General features: G+C 35.0%; 1 protein-coding gene across 7 annotated transcripts in view; it reads right to left on the reverse strand.

Annotated features, from left to right (window-relative positions):
- Nucleotides 1–27,480, reverse strand: part of LOC150103218 (solute carrier family 35 member H1) — a 261,818-nt gene that overhangs the window by 124,734 nt on the left and 109,604 nt on the right. For all 7 annotated transcript variants that reach the window (XR_016548789.1, XR_016548790.1, XM_090397758.1 and 4 more), the window contains exons 4-5: nucleotides 16,683–16,746; nucleotides 9,024–9,096 (exon numbers count right to left, since the gene is read on the reverse strand). Coding sequence is in view for 5 of the 7 variants with exons in the window: in XM_090397758.1 (XP_090253884.1) it covers nucleotides 9,024–9,096; nucleotides 16,683–16,746 (137 nt within the window). In the remaining 2 variants the exon portion in view is untranslated. The remainder of the gene's footprint in view (nucleotides 1–9,023; nucleotides 9,097–16,682; nucleotides 16,747–27,480) is intronic.

A 27,480-nucleotide genomic window follows, 5' to 3' on the forward strand; every position in this document is an offset into this window, starting at 1 on the left:
AATGCCTGCCAAACTACGTTAGCTCAATTCTTTGTGAAGAAGTAGAATAATAAATTTATATTCTAAATATGTTTTATTGCCTTTCAGCTTCATGGTTTTCCTTTAACTAGGCCCTGAGACATACCCTAATTCTTTTATTAAAAAAAAAATTAAGGATCAAAAAAGAAATTTGAGGAACAAATTACAATTTATACTTTTCCCCATAGGTTATTATATTTGATTAGTGCACTTTCGATTAATAAGCCTGTTTTAAAGAACACATTAGGTGCATTGTTCGAGGGATTGCCATATTAATGAATCTGTGAAACATGGAAAATGACTTAAGTTCAGGCTAAGGCTAATGACTTAAGTTACCTGAGAATACTCAGCTTTTTATTATTACGTGACACCTCCAGGGAGTCCAAAGACTCATCAAGGGACGACACCTACTCTACATCTCTCTGTCTCCATTACTCAATCCACCAACTACAACTAACCGCAACTACACCAATGCTATCTACAGCCTCCACCGCCACTAGTATTTCCACAGACAATCGCAAACATCCATGCTAACCGCTCGGCCAGCAATATTCCATTATTTCAATATAAAAGAGAGAACATCAGATTTTTGGTCAGTTGGACTTATGACAAGAGGGTTCAAGGCTAGTATATGGGATGAAAACACCAAGTTTGTAAGGGAGAGAGAGAGACAACATATCATCATCATAAGATAATTGCACGATAATCTTCAGATGAAAAGTCCATATACAGGACCTTCACATCATCTTAGATGGATTCAAACAGAGATCTTTCCAAATGAAGAGTAAATGTCACCATGTTCTCATAACCACACCATACAAGCACTCAATAACACCAGAAATTGTTTTATGAAAGACGAGATTACTACATGGAGGAAGAATGCAATCACTGCTACTATAGAATGTGATGATCTGGAAACAGTATCGAGAAATTTTGGATGGGTAAGTCTGAATTATTTAACAAATATAAAGTCATTCAAAACACATTATAGAAAGAAATAATCCAAGGAATTCAGGAAATGAGTGAAAGACCTAACACAAAAAACAAAATTATGTATTTTTTTTTCCAGAACTAATGATATACCACTTTCCATAAGTGAAACGTGATAATGTCATCAGCTATGCTGAACAAATGAAACATTTTTACAGTATGTATAATGTCATGTTTAAGTAATTAGATTACTTAATATTCCAAATATTATTACATACTTCGGAACAGTCTTCCCTCGACTTATATCTGTTCGAGTTACGCCAGTTTGAAGATACGTCCATGATCCTATAATGGAATAAATAACATTTTCGACCATACTTTCGAACAAGACGTGAGCGTAAAGTAAAAAGGCTTTAATTTAGCAACGATGCAGTGGCAACAGCGCATTCGGTGGCAACCCTCCCTCAGCAATCGGCATGTGGCTTCAACAGTTCCTCTGTTCATTTTGTGTTTGTAAAATAGGTTCTTTTTGTATTTATCGTTAAATATTTCGCGATATTTTATGCAACATTGCCCCTACATGGCCAATTAAAAAACCTAATGAAGAATCACAGAAAAAGAGGTGAGTAATTGATCTTGAAATGAATTTGAAAGTTCAACGATAGTGACGAAGCAACAACAAGGTCCTATCGGTGATTGGAAAAGCTACTTCCATCATGCATAGTTGACTTGAACCAAAAGCGCATACCTCTTAGCACTATGACCATAGCTGCTAAGGCACTAAGTCTCTTCAACATATTGAAGGAGAAAGCAGCACCCAATTACGACTACGAATTCAACACTTCTTCCAGTTGGTTCATGAGATTCAAGCAGCGTTTTGCACTGCATAATGTGAAAAGATATGATGAATCTGCTAGTTACAATGAGAAAACTGCCAAGAAGTTTGTGGAGAAATTGGATAAAATTATTACTGAGGAAAATTATTTGCCACAGCAAATATTTAATATGGATGAGACCTCCTTGTTTCAGAAAAAAAATGCCCGAGCGGACAATTCATCCACAAAAAGCTAAAATATATGCCTGGTTTCAAAGCTCTTAAAGACTGTGTTACGATTCTGTTAGGGGGTAATGTGGCTGGATATAAACTCAAATCATTTGTGATATGGCACAGTGAGAATCCACGAGCCTTCAAAAACATTAGGAAGCATACTCTTCCAGTTCATTAGTAGAGATAAAAGAAGTCGTGGATGACTCAAAAATTGTTTGCTGATGCCTTAATCAACTGTTATGCAAGTGAAATGGAAAACTATTGTGTGAAAGAAATAGCGGGCCTAATAATAATCTGAATCTTGAAGTGAATGATGACGACAGTTCAACTCACAGAAAGTGGCTCTAAAGATTTGACTAATGAAGAATTGAATTGGAGGAACAATGTTGCAGAAGAGGAAGAACGTGAAAAGGAAGAGGAAAAAGAAACACAAGGAGAAATAGTGTTAAACAATTCACATTGAAGGGCCTTGCAGAAATGTTCTCGCCAGTTAGCGATTTTCTCAAAATGGTTGAATGCTACTTATTAATAGAAAGGAAAGTATATGATGTGTTTGCTTGCTATAAATAAATTTATAATGAAAAGAAGAAGAGGAATAAACAAAGCACAAGGACCTTTTCATCAAAAAAAAAACAAAACAAAGGTTACACCAGAAGAGCCGCAGGCTGGTCCTTCACATAGGAAGGTAATGAAGATGTGATTGGAGAGGAAGATTTGGGTGATTATTCTCCTGTTTTCTAGTGGCAGTAATGCACAGTACAGCTTTATAAGGTTTAAAAAAAATTAAAATGACAGTATTCTTATTACTGTTAAATCCCTAACCCTATAACTCTATTGATTTAATGTATCGACTTACGTCCGAACCGACTTATGTTCTGCCGGATGGAACAGAACCCCCAACGTAAGTCGAGGAATGACTGTATATATCTATTTACTAACAAAATAAATTCTCTCTTCTAATTATGCTCTTTTTTTTCTTTTTGTTCAAAAACTCACTACTTTACATGATGAACTTGCAGGAACCAATTATCTCCGGCTATTCATATTCTTTTTGAATAGCTGGAGATTATTGTTCTTGAGGAACACTTTATGAGAAAGGCTGTTCCAGAGAATGAAAGTAAATGGAAAGAAAGTAGAGAAGCAAGTTCAGTGGATTAGCAGTTGAAATGTAAATAGGTGTTGGGTAGGTCATGCTTGTGTTATTATAGACTTGGTGGAAAGTGGAGAAAAAATGGATGCAAGTTCAGCAGAACAGCATTCATGCAAGTACTGCCTGGAAGATGTCAACTGAAGCAAGTCAATGAGAAAAAAAAAATCAATCAGCCAAGCTGCCCATTTCAAGATCCATGACATGTGTTGAATAAGAAGAGTTGAAACAGGCAATCCAAATGCAAGGGCCAAAAGGCAGAAAATAAGATGATAGCATGGCAAACTGATGCAATCAAAGTTTAAATCAAATGCTCTGGAAATGTCAAGAGTAACAACAGAAGATTTTCTTAACTTTATGGCATATGTCCACAGGTAGGTGATACAGGATTTGTGATAGATCTCTCTCTCTGTGTGTGTAGGGGGGGGGATGATGAAATAAAGAGGAACATCTACTTCTTGCAGGGAAACAAGCCTATACTCACTCTATTCCACACAAATGGGGAGAGAGAGAGAGAGAGAATAAGATGGCATCACAAATGGAGAAAAGCATTCAGTAGCCTTTGCAAAGAACCAGAAGGCACAATTGACATTTATAGAGTTTTACCTCTGTCAAGGTCAGACTTTTACTTGACTGGTTCATTGTTATATGTTTGGTGTAGGTTGAAAAAAAGCCAGTCTTTCAAATCTCTTGCAATGTACTGAATTATTTACCTTCGACTGAGTTGTTATACTTATAAAACCAAGTCTTGGATAGCAGATGGGGATTTTGAATGAAAAATAAATTAAAGGCCTTCATTCTAGCAAAGGATAACTTGTAATTCTATCACCATCATCAAATTCCTGTTATGTACCCCCAAGGGGTGTACAGGATATGATAGTACTACATGAAAAAAATTACATCATTACTAACTTCCTTTCTACAATTTTCTTCCAAATCAGTCTGTTACTTGTCAAGACTCCAACATTATCAGATCTTATATTTCTATTGTCTAAGGCACTTTTTACCATATCAATCCACCTATATCTTGGTCTTCCTCTGGGTAATTTTGCTGCCAACCTAGCAGAGAACACTTGTTTTGCTAATTTTTCTTCGCCCATTCTATTTAAGTGACCACACCACCTGATATTAGCTCTGCTAACACATTCCTGGATGCTGACAACATCAAGTTCTTTACTAATATCCTCGTTTTTCTGGTCTTTGGTCAAGTGTTTTACTTCTGACCCAGCTCTCAGATCCATAAGTTAAAACTGGTTTGAACACTGTCTTGTATACAGCTAATTTAGTGTTTCGACTAATTTCTCTCTTATTCCATATGAATTTATTCAATTGACTTCCCACCATACCAGCTTTGCTTATTCTGTTGTCTATTTCTATATTTAATTTACCATCTTCATTAAAAATCGTGCCTAAGTAGCTGAAATGTTTTATTTGTTCCACGGGTTCTCCATTCACAACACAGTTCACATTTTCAATGATTCTGCCTATTTTCATTGCCTTCGTATTTTTATCGCTTATCTTCATACCATATCTATTACAACAGCTATTCAATTTAGTCAGGGAATCTTGCAAACTTGTAGCGGATTTATTTAGAAGTATAACATCGTCTGCATAAAGCAAAGAGCTGACATTAACATCTCCAATTCTGATATCATGTTTAATACCACTTTCCTTCATAATGTGATCCATATAAATAATGAATAACAGAGGGGATAATGTACATCCTCGTCTCACACCAGATTTAACATTAAACCATCTTCCTGTACTTCCTTCAATTCTAACTGCTGACTTACAACTCAAATAAAGACTAAGTACTGAGTGATATAATGGTACATTGACACCATATAACTGTAGCATTTTGAATAGCTTCTCTCGTGGCACCTTGTCATATGCCTTTTCCAGATCAACAAAACTTAAATACAGATATTTGTTATATTCCCATAATTTCTCCACTATTTGTCGTAAAGTGAAGATCTGATCCTGACAGCCTCTATTTGGCCTGAAACCAGCTTGTTCTTCACCCAGCTTTTCTTCCACAATACTTCTCAACCGTTTCTCAAGTATACTTGCATAGATCTTAGCAGGAACACTCAGTAGGGAAATACCACTGTAATTCTCACATTCAGTTTTATTTCCATTTTTATATATGGGTACTATGAGCTCTACTCCAATCATTGGGAATTCATCCCTCTGTCCAGGCTTTCTGAACTATGCAGTGCAGCCACTGCAAGACTTTTATACCACCATACTTCAGCATTTCTGGTCGAATATCATCTACTCCTGCTGCCTTTCCACATTTCAAGCCGCTGATGGCTTTTTCTACTTCAAGTATGGATATGTATTCATGACTGCGTGTCTGGTCAGCATTTTTTACCACTGTGCTGTCATCACTGCTTGTTTCATTTAGCAGTTTTTCAAAGCAATTACTCCATACTTCAAGGATATCTTTTTCTCCCGTTTTCATGTCACCTTTATCATCTCTAACTCATTTTACAGCACACTTTCCTCCGTCCCTAAGCTTCTTTAACAACCTCCAGAATATTTTGCCACCTTCTTGATATTTATTTTCTATTTTCTTGCCAGTCCTCCCATGACTTGTTTAGCTAATTTTATACAGTGTTTAGTATTCTTGCATTTGTCTCTGTATTCTCTAAGAGCACAAGCTGACTTATTTGCCAGGAACTTTTGATAAATATTCTAAGAGTGGAAGCAATTGTCTGACCATTGAAAGAAGCTGAATTCCTGAAAGCAGTGCCATTTAGCACTATTATAAATTTAAAGGACACGAAGTTGAGAATGGGTGAAGAAAGAGCATTTTGTAAAAGAGGAACGTTTACACAAGTTATGCTCTGAATTACTGAGAAAAGAGGTGATTTCTGCAGTATACATGAAAGAACTGGTTAAGAAGAAATCTAGTCTTGACTGACAAGATGTTAGATGGACAATTTACAATAAGATTAATGCAACAGCAAATACCTACACATCATCAAGCTTAGTCAGTAGAACTGAAAAAAGAATAGGATTGTGTTAAAGTCACAAGGAAATATGATTTCACTATATGAGTAGATGGACTGCACAAAATCAAACTTTAAAGATAAGAATTCTAAGGGATTAAGTAATTTTCAGAATTTGGTAGATAAAAGATAAATGTTACAGAATAGGGTAAGGAAACTTTAAGTCAGAAAAAATCAAAAAAGAAGAATTTGGAATTCTCTGGCATGGATTATGACATACACCACCTGCTTGCCCAGATAGCATACCTATTCTGCAACCAGCAAGTTGCAGATTCAAATCCCATTGCAAGAAAGGATGTTTGTGAACATCTTTAGATGGGAAATAACTTCATCGCTGGAGTGAGACCAGTGCCCCAATTATTGGAAGTCTGAAGCGGATTGATAAAATTCCATATTTGGTCTCTAGACCAGGGTCTCTGAATTATGTAATAAAATAATAATAAACCTTTAGTCCAGCCACAGTAATAACATACTAAAGATTTATCACGTTTTGTGAGTAAGAGATGCAAAAATAAAATACAAATGCATAAGTGTCATCTGTCATAGAGATGACATAAAGAATCACATGGAGTATAGTTTGCACATTTATATCCAAACTACACAGAGATCAGGTTGATTGTAAGCAATGGATTGGGATTCTTTCTTTTTTTCTTTTTTTGAGGGAGGGGATAGGATTATTGAAGGATTTTTAAAAAGTGACATTATCATTTTCTTTTTATATTGGTGTTGGCAAAACACTAAAGAGCAGGAACTATTTTGCCAGATACTAGTTATCCATCAATTATTCATAGGATGTTTTGCAGTATAATTCACAACACCAAAGGAAGAAAATAAATAATATATTTAACTAATATCATATTCAATTTCTAACCAGCAACTTCAGAACACAAACAATCTCCGAGTATAAAAACATTAACAGTTATTAGTGAAAACAATTTCAAATTGTAATGGAATAAGCTGTGTTTCAATGCACTAAATGCCCTATTTTGGTGTTTTTGACAAAAGGCACCAAACTAACACCCATAAAAAGAATTTTATAGGTGTTAGTTTGTAGATAGTCTTAAAATGACTGTCTCCCAAACTTTTGGCAATTTAATACAGCCCTATTTATTGAAGTTCGGGAAGTGCTTCATTGCAATGTAAGAAATATATCTGCTACCACTAGCAGACCATGCTTGAAAATGTATTTCTTACATTCTCTGATGGAAAAATTTCAAGACAAAAAAAGTCACTTCATACACTCCTTGATATGGCAAAGGGGAATTTGTCCTTGAGCAAAAGGATAAGCACTGCTAGTTGCATATGTCCTTTGAACATGGAGTGGAGTTTATATTTATTAAGCACATTGTCTATCTTTTCAGAAGTTCACCAGTTACACACAGCACTGATGTGCTATAAGTTCTAAGTTCTTGTACCTCTCATGTGCGAGATAAATATTAAAACAGGATAGTTTGCTGTAGCCTTGTGTATTGTGTGTGTGTGTGGGGGGGGGGGGAATAGTAGTTTGTCTATTTTATAGGAGAAACAACCATTGGCTCAGTGCTTATGAAAACGTGTGGCGAAGTTAGGCAAGTTCAGTAGCAAGCACTATGTCGTTGCTGAAGCAGAAGGCCCCAGTTCTGCATACATGTTGGTGTGAATACTCGTATAAATATCTTCCAGTGTGTCTTGAATTCTATAAATAGGAAAAGATATTGAACCATTTGAAAGGAATGTGACTAATATGTCTCTAGAAAGAGCAGACAATTATTTGATTCTGTTTGAATTATGAAGTGTATTTTAGGATACTAACTGTTTAAATACACTAAAAATGTATCTAATGGGTCTTCATCATGAGACCAAAGTAAAAACGCTTCTACATATTCAGCTAGATCACAGGTTTGAGTTGCTGTATTGGGTGCTTATTTTTCTCTGTATTCTATATAAAACCTGACTAAAGAGATAGGAGGAGGACAGGGGAAAACAGAGAAAAAAAGAACTTAACGGGCTACAATGCAAACCTATGGTCTAGCCTCGTTTGCCTTGGCCCATAGATAAAACCCATTAGATATATTTTTAGCAAATTTAAACAGCCAGTATCCTAAAAAACACTTCGCAACACAAAGAAAATCAAATAACTGTCAGCTCTGCCTAGAAATATTAGTCACATGCTTTTCAAATAGTTCATTATCTTTTCCTATTTATAGAAGCCAACACACTAGAAGATATTTATACAAGTATGTACATCACCATACAGCCCAATAATAATGACCAAACAGGACAATTTTAAACTGTTCCCACCAATAAAACCGATTGTTAGTGTTTGTGTGCTGTAACAAACTGTGCTCTAAAGATGCTGATTAGAGCACACCATAAAAATATTAAAGGTTAAGTAAATACATAAATATGTTATTTTGTTCCTTTGATGGTGTGAATTAAAATGCAAACCTAAGGTGAATAATTTCCAACACACCAAGCACCAAGCTCGTCTACACATCTACCAATTCTGCCAACTCGGAAGATCTTTTGCAGCAGAAATGTTTACCAATCTCATCTGAGTCCATTTAATGGAAACAGGCAATGCTACAAGAAAGTAGGTTGACAAATGACTGGAATGGACATTGTGATTTGCCTATACATTAGTGGTCCAAAGTACAAGAAAGAATTTAAAGTATACAGTGCATGTTGAAGTTTTCTCTGAGAGCTATATAAAAAAGATCAGGTTTTACAAAATAATACAAAGTTCTTAAGACCTCAAAAGGCATCAACAAAAGTAATCAAAAACATCACAGAGATGCAACTCGGCACTCGGAAAAGTTATATGAAATTCATCAATACATAATTCTACATTAATTTTGTAAATGCAAAATTTTGTTAAAACACTTACTTTCTTCTCAAGTCCAAATAATAATGAAAATCCTAATATAAATATGATGCATGTAGATTTTGTCATTGTATATCTGCAATTAGTTTTTGAAACAAAATAATTAATGGCACTGATAAAGCAACAAGGAAAAATCACATTTTATTTCTGGATATATTAATGTGCAGTTCTCTTTTTATTAATTTATACCTTGTATAAAAACATAACCATGTTCTGTGGACAAAACAGAAAACTGTCCACATTTCCTTCAAACAAAAACAGAACTGCTGCTGTAGAATGCAATGGCAGCATTACTATAATATTATAAATTATGGGGATGCTTATAAACGAGAGATTATAAATAAAGGAGCAAAAATCAACTGTGAGCATAGCACAGTATCAAGGTGAACGTGAACTGACAACTTCCAAATAACATTTTTCTGTAGGCCACAAGTGTTTGGTTCAACTCTTCAACTACCATATGTGCAATATGGTAGTTTTCTTCTAAAATCTCAGGTTTTTCATCCCACAAAACAGAAACTGGCCAGAAGAATACGCACAATTATAAACATGATACACTGGCCTCATAATCTCAGGTTTGTGGCCATAACTCAAATAGCCTACAGCAATATGGTAAATTGTAAACTTTGGACAAATTTCCAAGGTTTAAGTATATAGAAGCTAATGACTTCAAGGCAAGTGATGCGAAGTCATTAGCTTCTATATACAAGTTGCCCAGTCCTGAAGTTACTTCAGGTGCAAACTTTGTTTGCTTACATGTGGATAAAGGATTAAAACAAGAATATAATTTCTTGGCATCTTTAATTTATAGTATAACCAAGTTGGAAAACTTCCAAAGTCTATCTCTAATCCAGAGTATTTTAGTAATATGGTGAGGCACCCTTTGGCTACTCATATAGGAAAATATGACTTCTGCATTACTTCAACCTTGGTGTCACTTCTGGGTATCACCACTGATGAGACCTCAATAAAGGTCAAAACAAGTGGGTAGTGACCCTTCCCATAATCCGTAGCATACATGTCTGCAAGGAGATGTGCTTTGCATTATGGGACACTACAGCAAGTGATGTGAAGTCTTAGTTTCTTTATATGGGTTTCCCCAGTCCTGAAAATACTTCAGGTGCAAACTTTGTTTGCTTACACTTTGATAAAGGATTAAACCAAGAATTTAATTTCTTGTCATCTTTAATTTATGACTGAGTTATGTTAAGACTAAAAAAAAATGATAACTAAAATTGCAAGTGTTTTTGTGACTCTTTAAAAGGAATGCTGTACTATTCAAATTAAGGATTTCATATACAGAAGTTATTTCCAACTCTCTGGAAATAAAACTTCACTAACAAATTCATTGGCAGCAACCTGTGATCAAATAACTTGATAATGAGCGAGATGTTTTAAAATAAAAAAAAGTGCAAATTATGTGAAAAAAATAATACACTGCTCAAAAATTAGGGGATATTTAAGTTTCTATTGGATAATTATATATTTCTGCAAATAATTATAACTATTGGGTACTTTATACATGAATAAATATTTCTTACTTATGGATAGAGTGTAATTGATGAGATATTGTTAAAATAATCAATATTTATTACAAATTTAACAAATTATACATTTTAGTGTGAAATAATTTTTAGTAGGACGTATGGTCTCCATTAACAGCCAAAACAGCGGTACATCCTGATTGCAAGGACCAGATAAGATGATCAAACAGTTCTTGTGGGATATTTCCCCACTCTTCTATGAGAGCAATTTCGAGCTCTTGAAGCAATCGTGGTGGCACCAGTCAAGCAGAAACGCACCTACTTAAAGCATCCCAGGCATGTTCGATTGGATTACAATCCGGTGAACAAGCAGGCCAGTCCATTCGTTCAATACCTTCTTACTCAAACTACTCTTGTACCAAATTTGCACAGTGTGGATGAGCGTTGTCATCTATAAAAATGAATTCTTGGCCAATTGCAGCAGCATATTCACAAACTATAAGTTCCAAAATCTGATCGTGATGCCTTTGGGCTGTTAAGGAACCATTTCTGATAAAATAGAGATCAGTATGGCCACCTATACTTATTCCAGCCCATACCATCAAAATCCCACCTTGATGTTGGAGTCTTTATTGAATAAACTGTGGATTATTTCTTGTTCCACTTTAACGCCATATCAAGATGCACCAATTATCTGGTTGCAGACTGAACCTGGACTCATCACTAAAAAGTACACAAGCCCAATCCTCATTTGTCCAATTGCGGTGTTCCTATGCCCAAATTCTTCAGGCTCTTTTATGATTTGCAGTAAGTGGAATGCAGACCATTGGTCTTTGAGCATATAAACCCATGGTATGAAGACAATTTCGAACATTTCCTATCTCCAGAGAGCAATTCCAAAGTCGTTAAATTACACTTTGGTTGTTGCTCTGCCATTTTTAACAAAATAATGGGTAGTAGGTGACACAAGTTTACAAATGAAGTGATAATTATGCACTGTGAAAGTGAGTACAACAAACCAAGCTTTTATACCCCTCACATGCTAATACTGCTACGACACATTTCGACGTCTTAACATGATTTTGTATGCAGTTGAATGTTCTACACTGTTGTATATTAAGAATATTTTAAAATAAATGTGTTACATTTGTAAATCATTTTTATAACTTTATAATTTACAAGAAAACCAAAATATACAAAAAATTTCTGGACTACTGATAAGAGAGCTACAAAAAGTACATGCACCTTCATTTATGCTGTTTCATACCGATATGTTTCAGAAACATCCATTTTTACCTAGATAAACTATATTAATTCAATGTTAGAGTTCAGGTGAAACCAGTTTCTCTCACAGATTCACACACATTTAAGAATAAACATTCCACATCATCCAAATTCCATTCTTTAAAATCAAGAAGAAAGGCTATTTTCTCCAAATTACTTAAATCCAAGAAAAGCATGCACAAATGCTTTTTCTAAGTCTTTCTAACTTATGGAAGAGAGAACCAAACGTTGTCTATTCACGTAGAACTATTCATTTAGAACAGCTTTTATAGCTGTTCTAAATTCTGCCCACAAACATACTAATTGAAACAAATGTCAGTCAACAAACTGATATTACAAAAAAGCAAGTTGCTTTTCATTGTTTAAAAGTAATGCATATGCACAGTATTATGTATCCATATTCAACTGCTCAGGCAAAACCACTAGCAATATGTGTTATAGATAGGTAGATAGATTGTATACAATTAGCAGTATCTAAGTATAAAATGGAAAAAAATGGTACTTATTGGAGATCTAAACAGCAGAGTAGAAAGTGAATCCCAATATATAGAAATGTTTCAGGAAACTTTGGAAAAAAAGTTAAGTATCTGCAGGATTTTTGTTCAGAATATGGCCTAGTCATTACTAACACCATGTCCCAACATAAAAATGTGCCAAAGTTCACATGGAGAGAAGACAGAATAAATAATAAAAAAAAAAAAGCCTCATTGATTATGTTATTGTTGATAGTGATTTCAAATTTCTTCATGCTAATTCAGGATACAAGAGTGTACAGTGGATTTGAAATTGGAAGTGACCATCACTTAGCTTTAAGTGGATAAAACTGAATGTCACATTGAAAAGAACAACGTGTAAAAAAAGTTTTAAAAAGAATTAAAGTTGAGCAGTTTTTACAGGTAAACTGCAGCCTCAACTACATAAACATCATTGAAGAAAGAATAAAACAGTTCGAAAACAAGAACCAAATACTGGAGTCTCAGTGGCAAACTATGAAGAAAACATTGATTGATTCAGCTAGGAAGGCATGTAGTCTAAAGGATAGAAAAATGAGATCATGGTAGACACAAGAAGTTAAGAAGCAGTCCTGGAAAAGAAAGAAACAAATACTGAGAGTTCCTAGCAAGTAAGTCTGCAGCAGATGCCCTAAAAGAATACAGAAAAGAATGTAAGACAGCAAAGCTATGTGTGTAAAAAAAATCAGTAAAAAAGATCGGTAGAATATAGAAGATAAATATCAGGAAGGTGGTAAAATGTTCTGGAGGATATTAAAAAGACATCTCTCCAAACATCTGGAATATCCTTATCCCTAAAGATAAGGATATCCTACATATCTCGAGTAATTACTTTGAAAGACTATTAAATGATACAAGAAGTGACAGAATCATAGTAGAGAATTTTCAAGAAAATGCAAACAGAAGTACATTTCAATACTTGAGGTAGAAAAAGCAGTTAAAAACTTGATAATGTGGAAAATCAGCTGAAGTATGTGATATTCGCAGAAACTCAAATATGCCAGTATAAAAGTTTTGCAGTAGTGCACTGCTTAATTCAGAGGGCCTGGTCAGAAGGTCATATTCAAAATAATTGGAGTAGAGCCCTCGTAGTTCCAATCTTTAAAAAAGTCTGAATGTGAGAATTACAGAGGAATTTCTCTATTCTGTGTTCTAGGTAAGATTGATGCAAGCATACTTGAAAAGAGGTTGAGAAAAATTGTGGAAGAGAAACTGGGAAAAAAATAGGATTCAGGCCAAATACAGTTTGTCAGAATCAGAATTTCATATTACAACAAATAGTTGAGAATTCTTTAGAATATAACAAGGATCTGTAGTTAAGTTTTGTAGATCTGGAAAATGCATACGACAAAGTGCCCAGGGAAAGCTTTTCAAAACACTACAGTTTGTATGCATACATAGAACATTATACATGGCAATATATAGTTTATATTTAAGTTGTAAGTCAGCAGTTAGAATTGATGGAAATACAGAAAGATGGTTTGATGTAAGACAAGGACGTGCATTATCTCCACTCTAATTCATGATCTATATGGATTGCATTATGAAATAAAGTGGCATCAAACCTATTAGAATTGAAGATATCAAATTGAGTGATGAAGATTTGCTTTATGCAGATGCTAATTGTACACAGAAATAAATCCAATGCAAGCATCTCCAGGATTCTCTAACTAAAATGTCATTCATTTTAGTTGGGCAAGAAAATCAGCAATAAAAAGACCAAAACTATGAAAATTAGCAGGAATATTGAAAATTTTAGCTGCATTTTCAATAGAATGAAATTGAAAATGCAACAGTGCATTAACTTGCCATCTTCAGCTATTTAGGCACACTTTTAAGTAAAGATGGCAAGTTAAATCTAGAAATAGACAACAGAATAAGCAAAAGATAGTATAATGGAGAGCCAGGTGAAAAATTTATATAGAATAAAAGAGAAATTAGTTAAAACACTAAACTAGCAATATACAACAGTGTTCAAAATAGTTTAAGTTATGGATCTGAGAGCACGGTTAGAAATAAAGCACTTCATCAAAGATTAGAGATCACAGATATGAGTGTTCTTAAAAAAATTGGGGAGTGAACAGAATGACAGAATCATATTAAAAATGAAGATATTAGGAAATTGATCACTGGTTACATTCAAGAATGTGTGAGAAGGGCTAATCTAAGGTGGTATGGTTACTTAAACAGAATGGGAGATGAAAGGTTAGCAAAACAGGCGTTTGATGTTAATAGGTAAGAAAAAGAGGAAGCCCAAGGTCTAGGTGGATTGATTCAATCAGAAATGTCTTTGAAGAATGAAATGTTAGATACAACAATACTGAATTGCTCATAAGTAACACACTAATTTGGAAGAAAATTGTGGATAGGACAGTGTGGTTCCCAAACTGTGCACTGCAGTGCTCTGGGACGCCGCAAAATATTCCAATATTTTCACTGAAATGACACTTAGCCCACACGGTTTTAGAATCAGACCATTGATGTATTAATGCAATGAGAGGAAGGACATCTAATGGACAGCATACAAGTTTGATTCCAAGATTTGAGATGTGCAGTGAACAACAGGCTACCTGTCCCACCAATTACAATTTATTTATTCAATGATTTGATCATTCAAAATATGTACTTATTTAATACTTTTTACATAAATTGTTTTGAATTTTTTAAAATATGTGTTTCATTTTTTAAAAAATTTAACCAACCTAACTGCATCAACTGTGCACTGCAACTGTTAGGTAAACCTATCTTCTGATTTTGGGCGTCGTGGAAAAATCCCGATACACGAAAGGTGCCGTAAACCGTAAAAGTTTGGGAACCACTGCTTAGGAGATTAGTAATAATATAAACTGAGTTATGCGGTGCTGTCACAGTAGCCTGGATAATCACCTTGAGAATACATATCAGGAAATTGATGATGTCTATTTTTTCCCAAAGACTGGAATGAACATATCCCTATATAGTGAAAAACATCATATTCAATAGACACCATACTACAGGTGCAAGAAAAACAAGTATTTTATTGTCACTAAATACAGTATCAGTATAGAGACCTTTACAGTTTATGCACTATATTTAGTGACAATTAGCATAATTAGAGACAACCGTCGGTCTCTAAAATACCTTTGCTTACACAGAAACTTTCTGCATACACGAAAGCAAAACAAACTTTTATTGTAATGCCAAACACAGTAAATAAATACATCTGTCCTACCATCCTCTTTCAAATTCAAGTTTTCAGTTGCGGAAAATGTGTGGTAATACTTGTTTATAATGTAGTCAGTGGGTACAGAAAGCAAATGATTTATGTTATGTAAATTTCAACAGCAAACGAAGATGTAAATTTGTGTGTGTAAAAAATGAAATCAGTTTGAATTGCACTTGAGATTTTCTATATCATTCAGACAGTTCACAACTACTAATTTCATTTGCAGTCTTGCCATATGTCTTCTGCACACCTCTACGCCTTGCCCACAGAATTACATGAGACCCTTTCTGTTAGTGGTGCTGTGTGTGTGAGGGGGGAGGGAGGGAGGTGAAGGCATGCCTGTGCTGCAGTTGAGAACTCAGAAAGTGACACAAAGAATGATGTCACATGTACTAAGTGATGATCTGGGGGGGGGGGGCTATCATTGTCTATTGGACACTTCCTAACACACATTACAACTTATGCAGCAGAGGGTGATAAAATCAAAGGCACTTCTCCTGTGATACACAAACAACAGACAGAGAGATATCTTCTTCATAGATGAGAAGTTTTTCACCAATAAAAAGTCATTTAACTATCAAAATAACTGGGTATATGCCCTGTATGGTTGCATAGCATGTGCCATAGCACCCAGGATTCAGAGAGGTCATCACCCCACGTGAGTGATGTTTGGTTGGGGGGAGGGGCAACATATCAGGAGGCCACAATTCACCTCCAACCACACAACAGTTGTTGGAGGTGGTCTTGTCTGTGTATGTTAGGAACTCTGCAAATGTGTATTAACATAAGTTACTGTTTAACACAATAGCACAAAATATTAAATTACTCTTATAAAAAAAGAACATTATTCAACTCCCCATCATTTTCAATCATGGCCTGATCATATTCAGCATACACTTCGAAGAAGAAAATTTATTATTCTCAATTTCCATGACACTGATATGTTGACTATTCATGAATATGAGAAAGCCATTCTAAGTGATGTAGCCAAAATAAAAAAAGTTACGATTACTGGTTGCACTTAAAATCTTTTCAAAAAGTTCTATTTATGGTTTTAATGCATGTTTTATAATTTCATTTCATATTTTCAATAAAATAAATTTAATATTCATTAAAGAAAAAAATCAGAATATGATGAGGTAAACACTAAGTAAAATAATTCAAGAAATTGACTTACAAAGAAACTGTGATAAATTCAAAGCTCCAGTTAGAAAAACCAATATCTAAGGCACTTGCAATACCTGAAATCCATATTATAAAACACATTACATATTTATCAAATCAAACCTACATTCTGATTGCAATATGGAATCAATAAAATATACTTAAACTCCTTTCATTCTTCCTGACTATTAAGCTTACAGCTTTAGTCTTCTGTTTCAAAGCCGGATAATCTCTAACGACATGATTTCACAAATTCTCTCCACAGCAGTACATAAAAAACTAAAAGCTATGTTTCAGTCAATTACAGAGACGCCTCAGAAATCACCTCAATACTTAAAGCTTCTTATTGAAAATTCTTTCGACTTCTCTTTGTATAGATATAATACAGCTGGATAAGAAAAAACTATAGTGATCTCTCAATTACTTGACCTTCAAATAACACACCTTTGAACAGGTTTAATGTGTAATGACTATGTAAGAATTACAACTTGATTTCTAGTTGCAGTCAGTAACTGAGGGATTACTGTATTACATTTTGCATTATATTTAAAAATTTTGTTAATAAATAATTATGAGTACAGTTTTTTAAGCAAAATATTAGTGGATACATAATCTATGGAAACTAGGAGAGCAAAGATGAAACTATTTTTTACAAAAATAAAGATAGCATTGCTCACTTACTTTATCATCCAAATAATAATAAAAAAAAATCTCCTTATGCCATTAAGCAATTGTAGTAGTGAATGCAGGATATTCCTAAGGTGTAAGATCAGTGGTGTTTCTTTAAAATGAGAAGAATAGAACCAAAGTTCTTTAACCTTCCAAATGGCCCAAGCGGATAAAATACTCAGCCCACCTTAGGATTTTTCATGAATGAAAACAGGAGCAGCATTCTGACTTTTATCATGTAATTAACTACCTGTCGTTAATCCCTTAATGACAATTGTAGAGCTATTGGTAGAATAACTGTAATAGAGTGACCTTTGTGTCACTTGACAAAAAGTATACTATGTTACTTGGAATTTCCTTCATTGGCTTCAATATCCAAACTTTTTGCTGCACAATTTAGTTATTGTGTCTGTTCCCTAAAGATAAAAATGAATTTCATATGCATGAAAATTTTTAATTCACTCTGAGATATGTCAAGAAGCACATTTCAGAATGTGTCTCTTGTGTCATGAGACAATATTAATCTTGTGCTATTTTCAAATGCTAGTACTGAAAATCATTATGCTTTAGGTTTAGAAATAACAATATCTTCAAATAACATTTATTGAAGTAAATATGAACTTTTGTTTTCTTTCTTTGCAAAAGACCATTATATGGATTGACACACTTCAGTTTTAGAAATGAGTTTTTCTATTTTTATGAACAAAAAAAAGTATGTTACATTGATGTTACTCACTTTCTGATTAGAGATGCTTAAGGGTCAAAGCTGTATAACTGGGAGGAGACCTCCACATAAGCTTTTAAGGAATGTGGAGAACTGACTGAATTTCTGACCTAATGTCCAATCCTCACCTTCTTGTGATGCATCCTAACAGGTATCTACCCGGATGCAGAACAAACGAGGATGGTCTGGCAATTTGGGATTTAGCTGACCAAACTGTATTCTTACTGGGTTAAAATACAATGTAAAATGATGGTACATGACAGAATTTCATGCCAGATAGGGGTGGTGCCCGGTTAAACAAGGAGCCTGTTGTTTTCATCTGGGAACCAAGTCAAACAGAACAAAGTCAGTTACTGGACCAAATCCTGGAACACATTCCAACTCAACATCAGCAGAGTTCAAGATTGGTACAATCAATGTAAGAAGAATCGAAAACAAAATGGAAATATCAAAAAAACTGATTAAGTACTAGATTGACATAACAGATGTGAGTGAAACAAAGAAGACAAAAACAGGCAAGATCTTTCTAAGCAATGAATACAAAATGTTATATTCAGACAATAACAATCAGGGAAAAGAGGGAGCAGCTATAGTATTCAATACTAAATATGAGGATAATCTTCTTGAATGGCAGGCAACATCAAGTAGAGTGATGTGGACAAATATCAGAATGGAGAACAGGACAAACAGACATTTGTGCTTATGGTCCCACAGAAGGTTCTACCAAGAAAGAAATGAAAGAATTTTTGAGGCATTAGAGAAGATAGTTAGCTTAATAAAAAAGGAAAACTTGGTCCTTGTTGGATACCTAAACAGCAGAGTAGGAAATGATTACCATACATATAGAAATGTTTGGGAAAATATGGAGAAAAGCACAAAGCTAATAATAACAGTAAATGCCTGCTGAATTTCTATTCAGGACATGGATTAGTTATTGCTAACACAATGTTCCAAATGTGCACAAATTCACATAGAGAGAAGATGCAAGAAATAAGAAAAGTCTCAATGACTATGTTATAGTTGACAGCAATGATTTCCCAGTTTCAGGACACAACAGCATACAGAGGATTTGAAATACAAAGTGATCACCATTTAGATTTGAGCAGGATAAAACTGAATTTCATACTGAAAAGAAGAGTGCGTAGGAAAGTTTTAAAACGAATCAAAGTTGAGCAGCTTTTAGAGGTGAAACATATACTCATATACATAAACTTCATGGAACAAAAAATGAAAGAGTTGGAAAACAGGAACCAAACCTTGGAGATTCAATGGCAAACCCTGAAAAAAAAAAAAAAAAAAAAAAAAAAAACACTGAATCAGCCAGAGAGGCATGTAGTGAGGTGTGTAAGGATAAAAAAATCAGAACTCCATGGACTCAGGAAGTTAAAGAGGCAGTTGAGGAAAATAAAGCATATTGAAAATTTCTGAAAAGTAAGTCACAGTTTGTGCTCTTGAAGAATACAGGGAAAAATGTAAGAAAGCAAAGCACTATGTAAAACTAGCTAAAACAAAAAGGCATGGGAAGGCTTTGATAAGAACATAGAAAATAAATATCAGGAAAGTGACAAAATATTCTGGAGGCTATTGAAAAATCTTTGAGGTGGGGTTAAAACATTATAAAAAGAATCAGAGACGATAAAGGTGTCATGAAAACTGAAGATAAAGATATTCTAGATGTCTGGAGTAATTACTTTGAAAGACTGCTAATGAAAAAGCAGTCTTCATATAAAAACTCCCAAAAGGAATACAGTCAGGGATACATATCTACACTTTGAAGTAGAAAACGTCATCAAAAACTTGAAATGTAGAAATGTGGCTGGAGTAGTTGAAATTTGACCAGGTCAGAGAATCGAATTCCAGATGACTGTAGCAGAGCTCTCATAGTTCCCATCTATAAAAAGAGGAATAAAGCTGAATGCGAGAATTATAGAGGTATTTCCTTACTGAGTGTACCTGGTAAGATTTATGTAAGTATACTTGAGAAATAGCTTAGAAAAATTGTGGAAGGGAAGTTTGGTGAAGAACAAGCTTGATTCAGACCAAATAAAAATTATCAGGTCAAGTTTTCACTTTAAAACAAATAAGTGATAAATCTTGGGAATATAGCAAGGATTTGTATTTAAAGGTATTATTAGTGGGAAAATTCCCATGTTACTATTCTTAAAAACTATTATTAATACGACTATTTTAGCCCGTTTCTGTTTAGGAGTGTCCCCTTATTTTAAATACATTGGCTTTATACTCAAGAATTTTTAGAGCATTATAAGTGTATTTTAGAGGTAAATACATGCAGACTAAAAGAGGAAGAAATTTTGCACATACCTTGTTCGGATGTTGGGATATCTTCGTTCTCCATACTTCTGCTGTTAGGCCAATAAAAGGGGGGGGGGTGTTTGAGGCAAGGTGGGAAGATTAAATTAGAAAACCAGGAATTATTAAAAACCAGTTTTATTAAAAAATAATATATATATATACGTATATATATATTATTATATTTAAGGACACTTCTTTGGGAAAAGAAAGGGATTTATGGGAAATAGGGCCGGGAGAGAGCGTTAACGGGGTGCGAGCTGTTTCAATCGTGTATCGTCATCGGAAAATTTCAGGAAAGTGTAGGGCTATGTCATGTTGGCTTGATGTATCTGCCTTAGAGGGACTTTTGTTTTCGCTTATTGGTCAGAGTCGTGACCTAATTTTTATGTTGTGGAGCTTCCAACACTTGGAAATTAGGTAGGGTCGGTGAACGTTGATTGAGGTTTCATCACATTTTATGTCTATTGTTTCCGGTATTCTATTGTTTCATTGTTTTGTTTGTCTATTATTATGGCCTTGTCAATTTGCAGGGCATGTTTCTGTTCAAGGGAGTGAAGTGCTATTTCTGTCTTCCCTGTACTCTATTTTATTTTTCTTTTTGATGTTGCATTTTTTTGTGTTTAAATGTTCTGGAATAGGGATGTTACAGTCAAGGAAGTGTTCTTGTAGTCTAGCCCATAAAGACCTGATGGTAGAACTTGTGTAGGAAATATCAGTCTTTTTGGCAAGGAAATTTCTAGACTACATTGTGGTGTTCTAACATTTCTTTGTGTGTGAGAGATTTAGTGGGTTTTAGAAGTGTTGCTAATTGTTGGTTCGTGGTGAATACTAGCTTATAATCAGTGTGTTTGAAATGTATTTGTAGGCTTTGTGCGTGTTTTGTATGCATGACAGTTTGATAAGCTTGTGTGTTGGGAAGTCTGTTTTGGTTGTAAGGTTGTTTTGATGGGTTTTTGCTGTTCTGTATGCGTAATTTATTAGTTGTTTGGATAGTTGCGATTTTTAAATTCTTTAATACTGTATTGAGATAATTACGGTTAGTTGAGAATTTGTAAGCATTTATGAATTGTGATAGGATGACCGATTTTTTAACTGAATATGGATGGTATGAACTGAAATGGAGGTAGTTTCTGATGTGTGGGTTTGTGGTATATTTTTGTGACTATTTTGTTGTTAGTTTTGATTAATGTCAGGTTTAAGAAATTGATGGATTTGTTCTTTTCATTTCCATGGTGAATTTTAGTCTATTGCTGTAATTGTTAAGGGATGTTTGTAAGGTGGTGATGTGTGTGGATTCACCAATGCATAGAATGTTGCCCACATATCTGCCATAAAAGTCGATGCTGGGGAAGGGGAGTAGGAGTGCTTCTATGTATGCCAGGAATAATTCCACTAGTTGTCCATTAATGTTTTGGTCCACAGAGAGACCGAAAACTTGGACATATATGTTGTTGAACTTAAAGAAGTTAGCTGATATTATGAGTTTGATCAAGTTTATGATGTCATTGGGTGTTAATTTTGTGCGTGCGTGCGTGCATGCAGAGTGTGGTCCTCTGTAAGTAGTGTGTGTGTACGATGTTCTAATGTTCTGGGGACGTCCACATTAGTGTATAATGAAGTTGCATCCAACGAGGTGAGGATGTCTTCCTGGGATAAAGTATTTTCTGGAATAAGTTGTCCGTATTTTTTTATCATAGAGTTTGACATTGTATGTAAATGTTTGATGAGTTTAGCTACGAACTTTGATAATGGTGCTCTGGTAGTGTTTTTGTAGCGGACTATAGGCTGTATCAGGTAACCGTCTTTGTAGGTTTTGATGTTCCCGAACATATGGGGGTGCGTGGCGTTGTGTTTTTCATTGTGGTTTTCTCTATCCTGTTTTGATTTTTTAAGGCATGTAGGGTGTTATTGATTTGTTTTATGAGGTTGGGGATGGGATCATTTTGGATTTTTTGGTAGGCGTGTTGGTCATTTAAGGCAGCTGCTATTTTGTTGTGGTAATCGGTTTGGTTGATGATGACTACTGTTTCCTCTTTGTTCTGCTTTTGTGATCATTATATTTGGGTTCGTTTTTAAAGATAATAGGGCTTTTTGTAAGTTGAGAGTAATGTTGGATTTCACTATTATTTTACTATTTATGATGTTGTTTATTTTCTGGAATATTGTGTCTCTGTTTGGGTCATTTTCAAGTTTTGCTTGGACTTCAATAATGATGTTTTTGCTCGGTATGTATTTTGGGGATACAGTGAAGTTAAGTCCTTTGTTGAGGATGGTGATTTCGTTGGGTGTGAGATTATGATGGAGTTGTCTTGTGAGGGTCGCGAGGGGGTAATAACCAAAGGGTTGGAAGCTGCATGTATTGGGTGCCTGTTAGGGCATTCCATTTTTTTTGCGTATCGGGCTTCTGTTAATTGCGTGTAGTCATTGATGTGTGTGTTTGGGTACTTTCTGAGAAAACTGCCCATTCCATTGGGGTCAATAAAGTTTTCAGTCTACATTTCGTATTGTGAATGTATGAATATACATTCACAATACGAAACGGGTTGTTTTTTTGAGTAAAAAGCCAATGGATGAAGGGTTGTATGGTTACAAAACACAAGTAAATATAGGTATTATTTCTGGGAAAATTCCCATGTTACTCCTCTTAAAAAACTTATTAATACGCTACTTTAGCCTGTTTTATTTAGGAGTATTCCCTTATTTTAAATACATTGGTTTTATAGTCAAGAATTTTTTAGTGGATTATAAGTGTATTTTAGAGGTAAATATATGCAGACTAAAAGAGGAAGAAATTTTGCACATACCTTGTTTGGATGTTGGGATGTCTTCGTTCTCTATATTTCTGCTGTTAGGCCGATAAAAGGGGGTGGGGTATGATAGGAGCCGTTTCAATCGTGTATTGTCATCGGAACATTTCGGGAAAAGTGTAGGGCTATGTCATGTTGGCTTGGTGTATCTGCCTTAGAGGCAGATATACCAAGATACACTTGCACGACATTAGAGGAAGCTCCACAACATATAAATTAGGTCACGACTAGACCAATAAGCGAAAACAAAAGTCTCTCTAAGGCAGATACACCAAGCCGATATGACATAGCCCTACACTTTTTCTTGAAATGTTCTGTTGACGATACATGATCGAAACGGCTAGCACCCCGTTAACTCTCTCCCCAGCCCTGTTTCCCATAAATCCCTTCCTTTTCCCAAAGAAACGCCCTTAAATGTAATAATATATATATGTGTGTATATATATTATTTTTTAAAAAAACCTGGGTTTTCTAATTTAATCTTCCCACTTTGCCTCAAACAACCCCCCCATATTTCCTATCCTACCCCCCCTTTATCGGCCTAACAGCAGAAGTATGGAGAACAAAGACATCCCTACATCCAAACAAGGTATGTGCAAAATTTCTTCCTCTTTTAGTCTGCATATATTTAAATCTGAAATACACTTATAATGCCCTAAAAAATTTTTGAGTATAAAGCCAATGTATTTAAAATTTTAAGAGGAGTAACATGGGAATTTTCCCAGAAATAATACCTTTATTTACTTGTGTTTTGTAACCATACAACCCTTCATCCATTGGCTCTCTACTCAAAAAACAACCCCCCTCTTTTGTCCCCTTCCATCACAATAAATGCCTTAAAATAAGACCTTTTAGCGCATACACCAACGGAAGGCTATGTCATGGGCTCTTGTCATGCTTTCGATGAATGTATAAATTTTACAAAAGAAACATACTAGAGAACCATCCTAAAATACACGTAATATTCCTTAAAAATTTGCTACTGGGCATCACGTGCACTCATCAAACAGGCCATACATGACAGAATTAAAAGGAAAAATATTCATACATTCGCAATACAAAACGTAGATTGAAAACTTTATTGATCCCAATGGAATGGGCAGTTTACTCAGAAAGTACCCAAACACACATCAACGAATATACACAATTAACAGAAGCCATACACGCAAAAAAAAATGGAATGCTCTAACAGACACCCAATACGTGCAGCTTCCAACCCTTCGGTTATTACTGCCTAGCAACCCACACAAGACAATTCCATCATAAATCTATTACATCATAATCTCACACCTGACGAAATCACCATCCTGGACAAAGGAGTTAACACTGTATCCCCAAAATACATACCGAGCAAAGACATCATTATCGAAGTCCAAGCAAAACTTGAAAATGAACCAAACAGAGACACAATATTCCAGAAAATAAACATCATAAATAGCAAAATAATAGTGAAACCCAATATTACTCCCAACTTACAAAAGCCCTATTATCTTTAAAAACAAACCCGAATATAATGATCACAAAAGCAGACAAAGGGGATACAGTAGTAATCAACCAAATCGATTACCACAACAGAATAATGGCCGTCTTAAACAACCAACACGCCTACCAAAAAATTCAAATTGATCCCACCCCCGACCTCATAAAACAAATCAACAATACTCTACACACCTTAAAAAATCAAAACAAGATAGACAAAATCACAATAAGAAACAACACCCCACACCACACGCATTCCGCATATGTTTGGGAACATCAAATCCCACAAAGACTGTTACCCGATACGGCCTATAGTCTCCTACAAGAACAGCACCATTATCAAAGTTCGTAGCTAAACTCATCAAACCTTTTTACTTACAATGTCAAACTCTATGATAAAAAATACAGACAACTTATTCCAGAAAATACTTTATCCCTGGAGGACATTGTAACCTGTAAGCTATTTATTGCTATTTATAAGCCTGCTTGGTTGCTACGCCTTTGTAATGAATAATATCTAATGTGTTATTGTAATATCTTTATTCTAATTAGCAGTGCTCTTTTCCTTTCATGACCTCTCTTACTTATTTTATTGCATACTATGTTTATCCACCTTTCACATTTACTAGTCGTGTGCCTATGAACACTGGAAAATTTATTTGTTGAGACTGCACCACCAGTATATCTATATCGGCATAAGACTCAGTAATGCATTCAGTAGATCTCTCTCTTTCTCACTAGCATAAATTCCTTCAATAAAGTTTATGTAAACAGTCGTGGTTTCTCAAGTACTTATACTACACTTGATATGTCTCAGTTGTTTCCCACTCACAATTCTAAGTTTATTTAGGAACAGTGCATTATAAAAATAATCAGGCGGCACTCTATTGACATATAAATAAAACACATTTATTTACATTAATATCAAAGTACATTAAATAAACAATAGGGAGATTACTCTCTCTCTCTCTCTCTACCTATCTGTTAAGACTTTCAGCATAAAGAAACAAATTTTCTCTTTTCAATACGAATTAAGGACACTTCTTATTACTATTAAGCTAAATTCTTATCGGTCCATCTATAACATGTCTCCTAGATTATAAAAGGAAATGTATAAAAAAATTAGAACAAACTTACAGAGGCTCTGTATCACACATTCAATCAAAAGTCTTACACTAACTTTGTCTCTGTGACCCTTCTTTCATCTCAGGTCTTAGGCTTCCTTCAGGAGTCTCTTGCATCAGCAGTATCTCATCGGGAATTGGCGGGCTGTGGACTGCAAAATGCGATGCTCGAATAGCTCAGGCAAAAGGTTTCAGCATACGGGCAAATTCTCTGCCGCTTGAAGTTCGCTTCTGTGGCTACTGGCTTCAGTTGATCTCTGCGGCAAAAAAGAAAACTTCCGAGCAAAACTGCCTCTGATATTTACATTTGCTGTTCTCTTGTCATTCCCATTTTTTCCCTCTGGCATAGGCTCACCGTAACTTTTTGGTCCTCTGGATCCTAACTCCCGGTATTTCTGCCTCTAACTGCCGACGACAATAACTCTAACTGACTGTTGCTCTGACTCTGATTGCCGACGATGAAAACTCCCCCTCAGTCCCTTTTTATTTCATGTTCTCCGGAACCTTGCACGAAGAGTTGGAACCCCTGAAGAATTTGGCACGTCTCCTTGATCTTCTTTTAAGACCAACCCGTTCTTTCTTCTCCTCCATGCATTTCTTTGATCATATCTTGTCGAGCAGCGGAAACTTCTCTGAACTTTTCAGATCTCTCAGGCAATGACTTTGAAGGTGTTTATGTGCAGAGCTCGTAAACAACTTTCTTATGCCCTCATATAGAGCTATTATACAAAGTTCCAGTGGCAAAGCATTTCCTTTGTTTTTGACATTCTAAAATATTCTTGTTAAAGGAGTAAATACAGTTAATTCCCATAGGGTTATTTACAGTAATATTTAGCATAAAACATACAGAGACAAACAAGGTTATTTTTGTAACATTCTCAAAACTTGACCCCTGTAAAAATCAATGTAAAGCGCTTTAGTACTTCCAAGTTACATTGAGTTTTACAACTTCCTCACCTCGTTGGATGCAACTTCATTATACACTAACGTGGACGTCCCCAGAACATTAGACATCGTGCACGCACCACAAAATTAACACCCAATGACATCATAAACTTGATCAAACTCATAATATCAGCTAACTTCTTTAAGTTCAACAACAACATGTATGTCCAAATTTTTGCTCTTCCTATGGGCCAAAACATTAGTTGACAACTAGCAGAATTATTCCTGACACACATAGAATCACTCCTACTGCATCCCCGGCATCACCTTTTATGGCAGATACGTGGACAACATTCTATGCATTGGTGAACTCGCACGCACACACATCACCTTACAAACATCCCGTAACAATTACAGAATTACAGCAACAGACTAAAATTCACCATGGAAATGAACAGAACAAATCCATCAATTTCTTAAACCTGACATTAATCAAAACTAACAAAATAGCCACAAAAATATACCACAAACCCACACATATCAGAAACTACCTCCATTTCAGTTCATACCATCCATATTCAGTTAAAAAATCGGTCATCCTATCACAATTCATAAATGCTTACAAATTCTCAACTAACCGTAATTATCTCAACACAGAATTAAAGAATTTAACACAGATTTTTAAAAAAAGGCTTGGTGTATCTGCCATAGAGGGACTTTTGTTTTTGCTTATTGGTCAGAGTTGTGACCTAATTTTTATACTGTGGAGCTTCCAACACTCGGAAATTAGGTAGGGTCGGTGGACGTTGA

Source organism: Typopeltis vanoorti, chromosome 9 (genome assembly GCF_054136105.1).
Source record: "Typopeltis vanoorti isolate ZY-2024b chromosome 9, IOZ_Tvanoo_1.0, whole genome shotgun sequence".
Taxonomy (NCBI): Eukaryota; Metazoa; Arthropoda; class Arachnida; order Uropygi; family Thelyphonidae; genus Typopeltis; species Typopeltis vanoorti.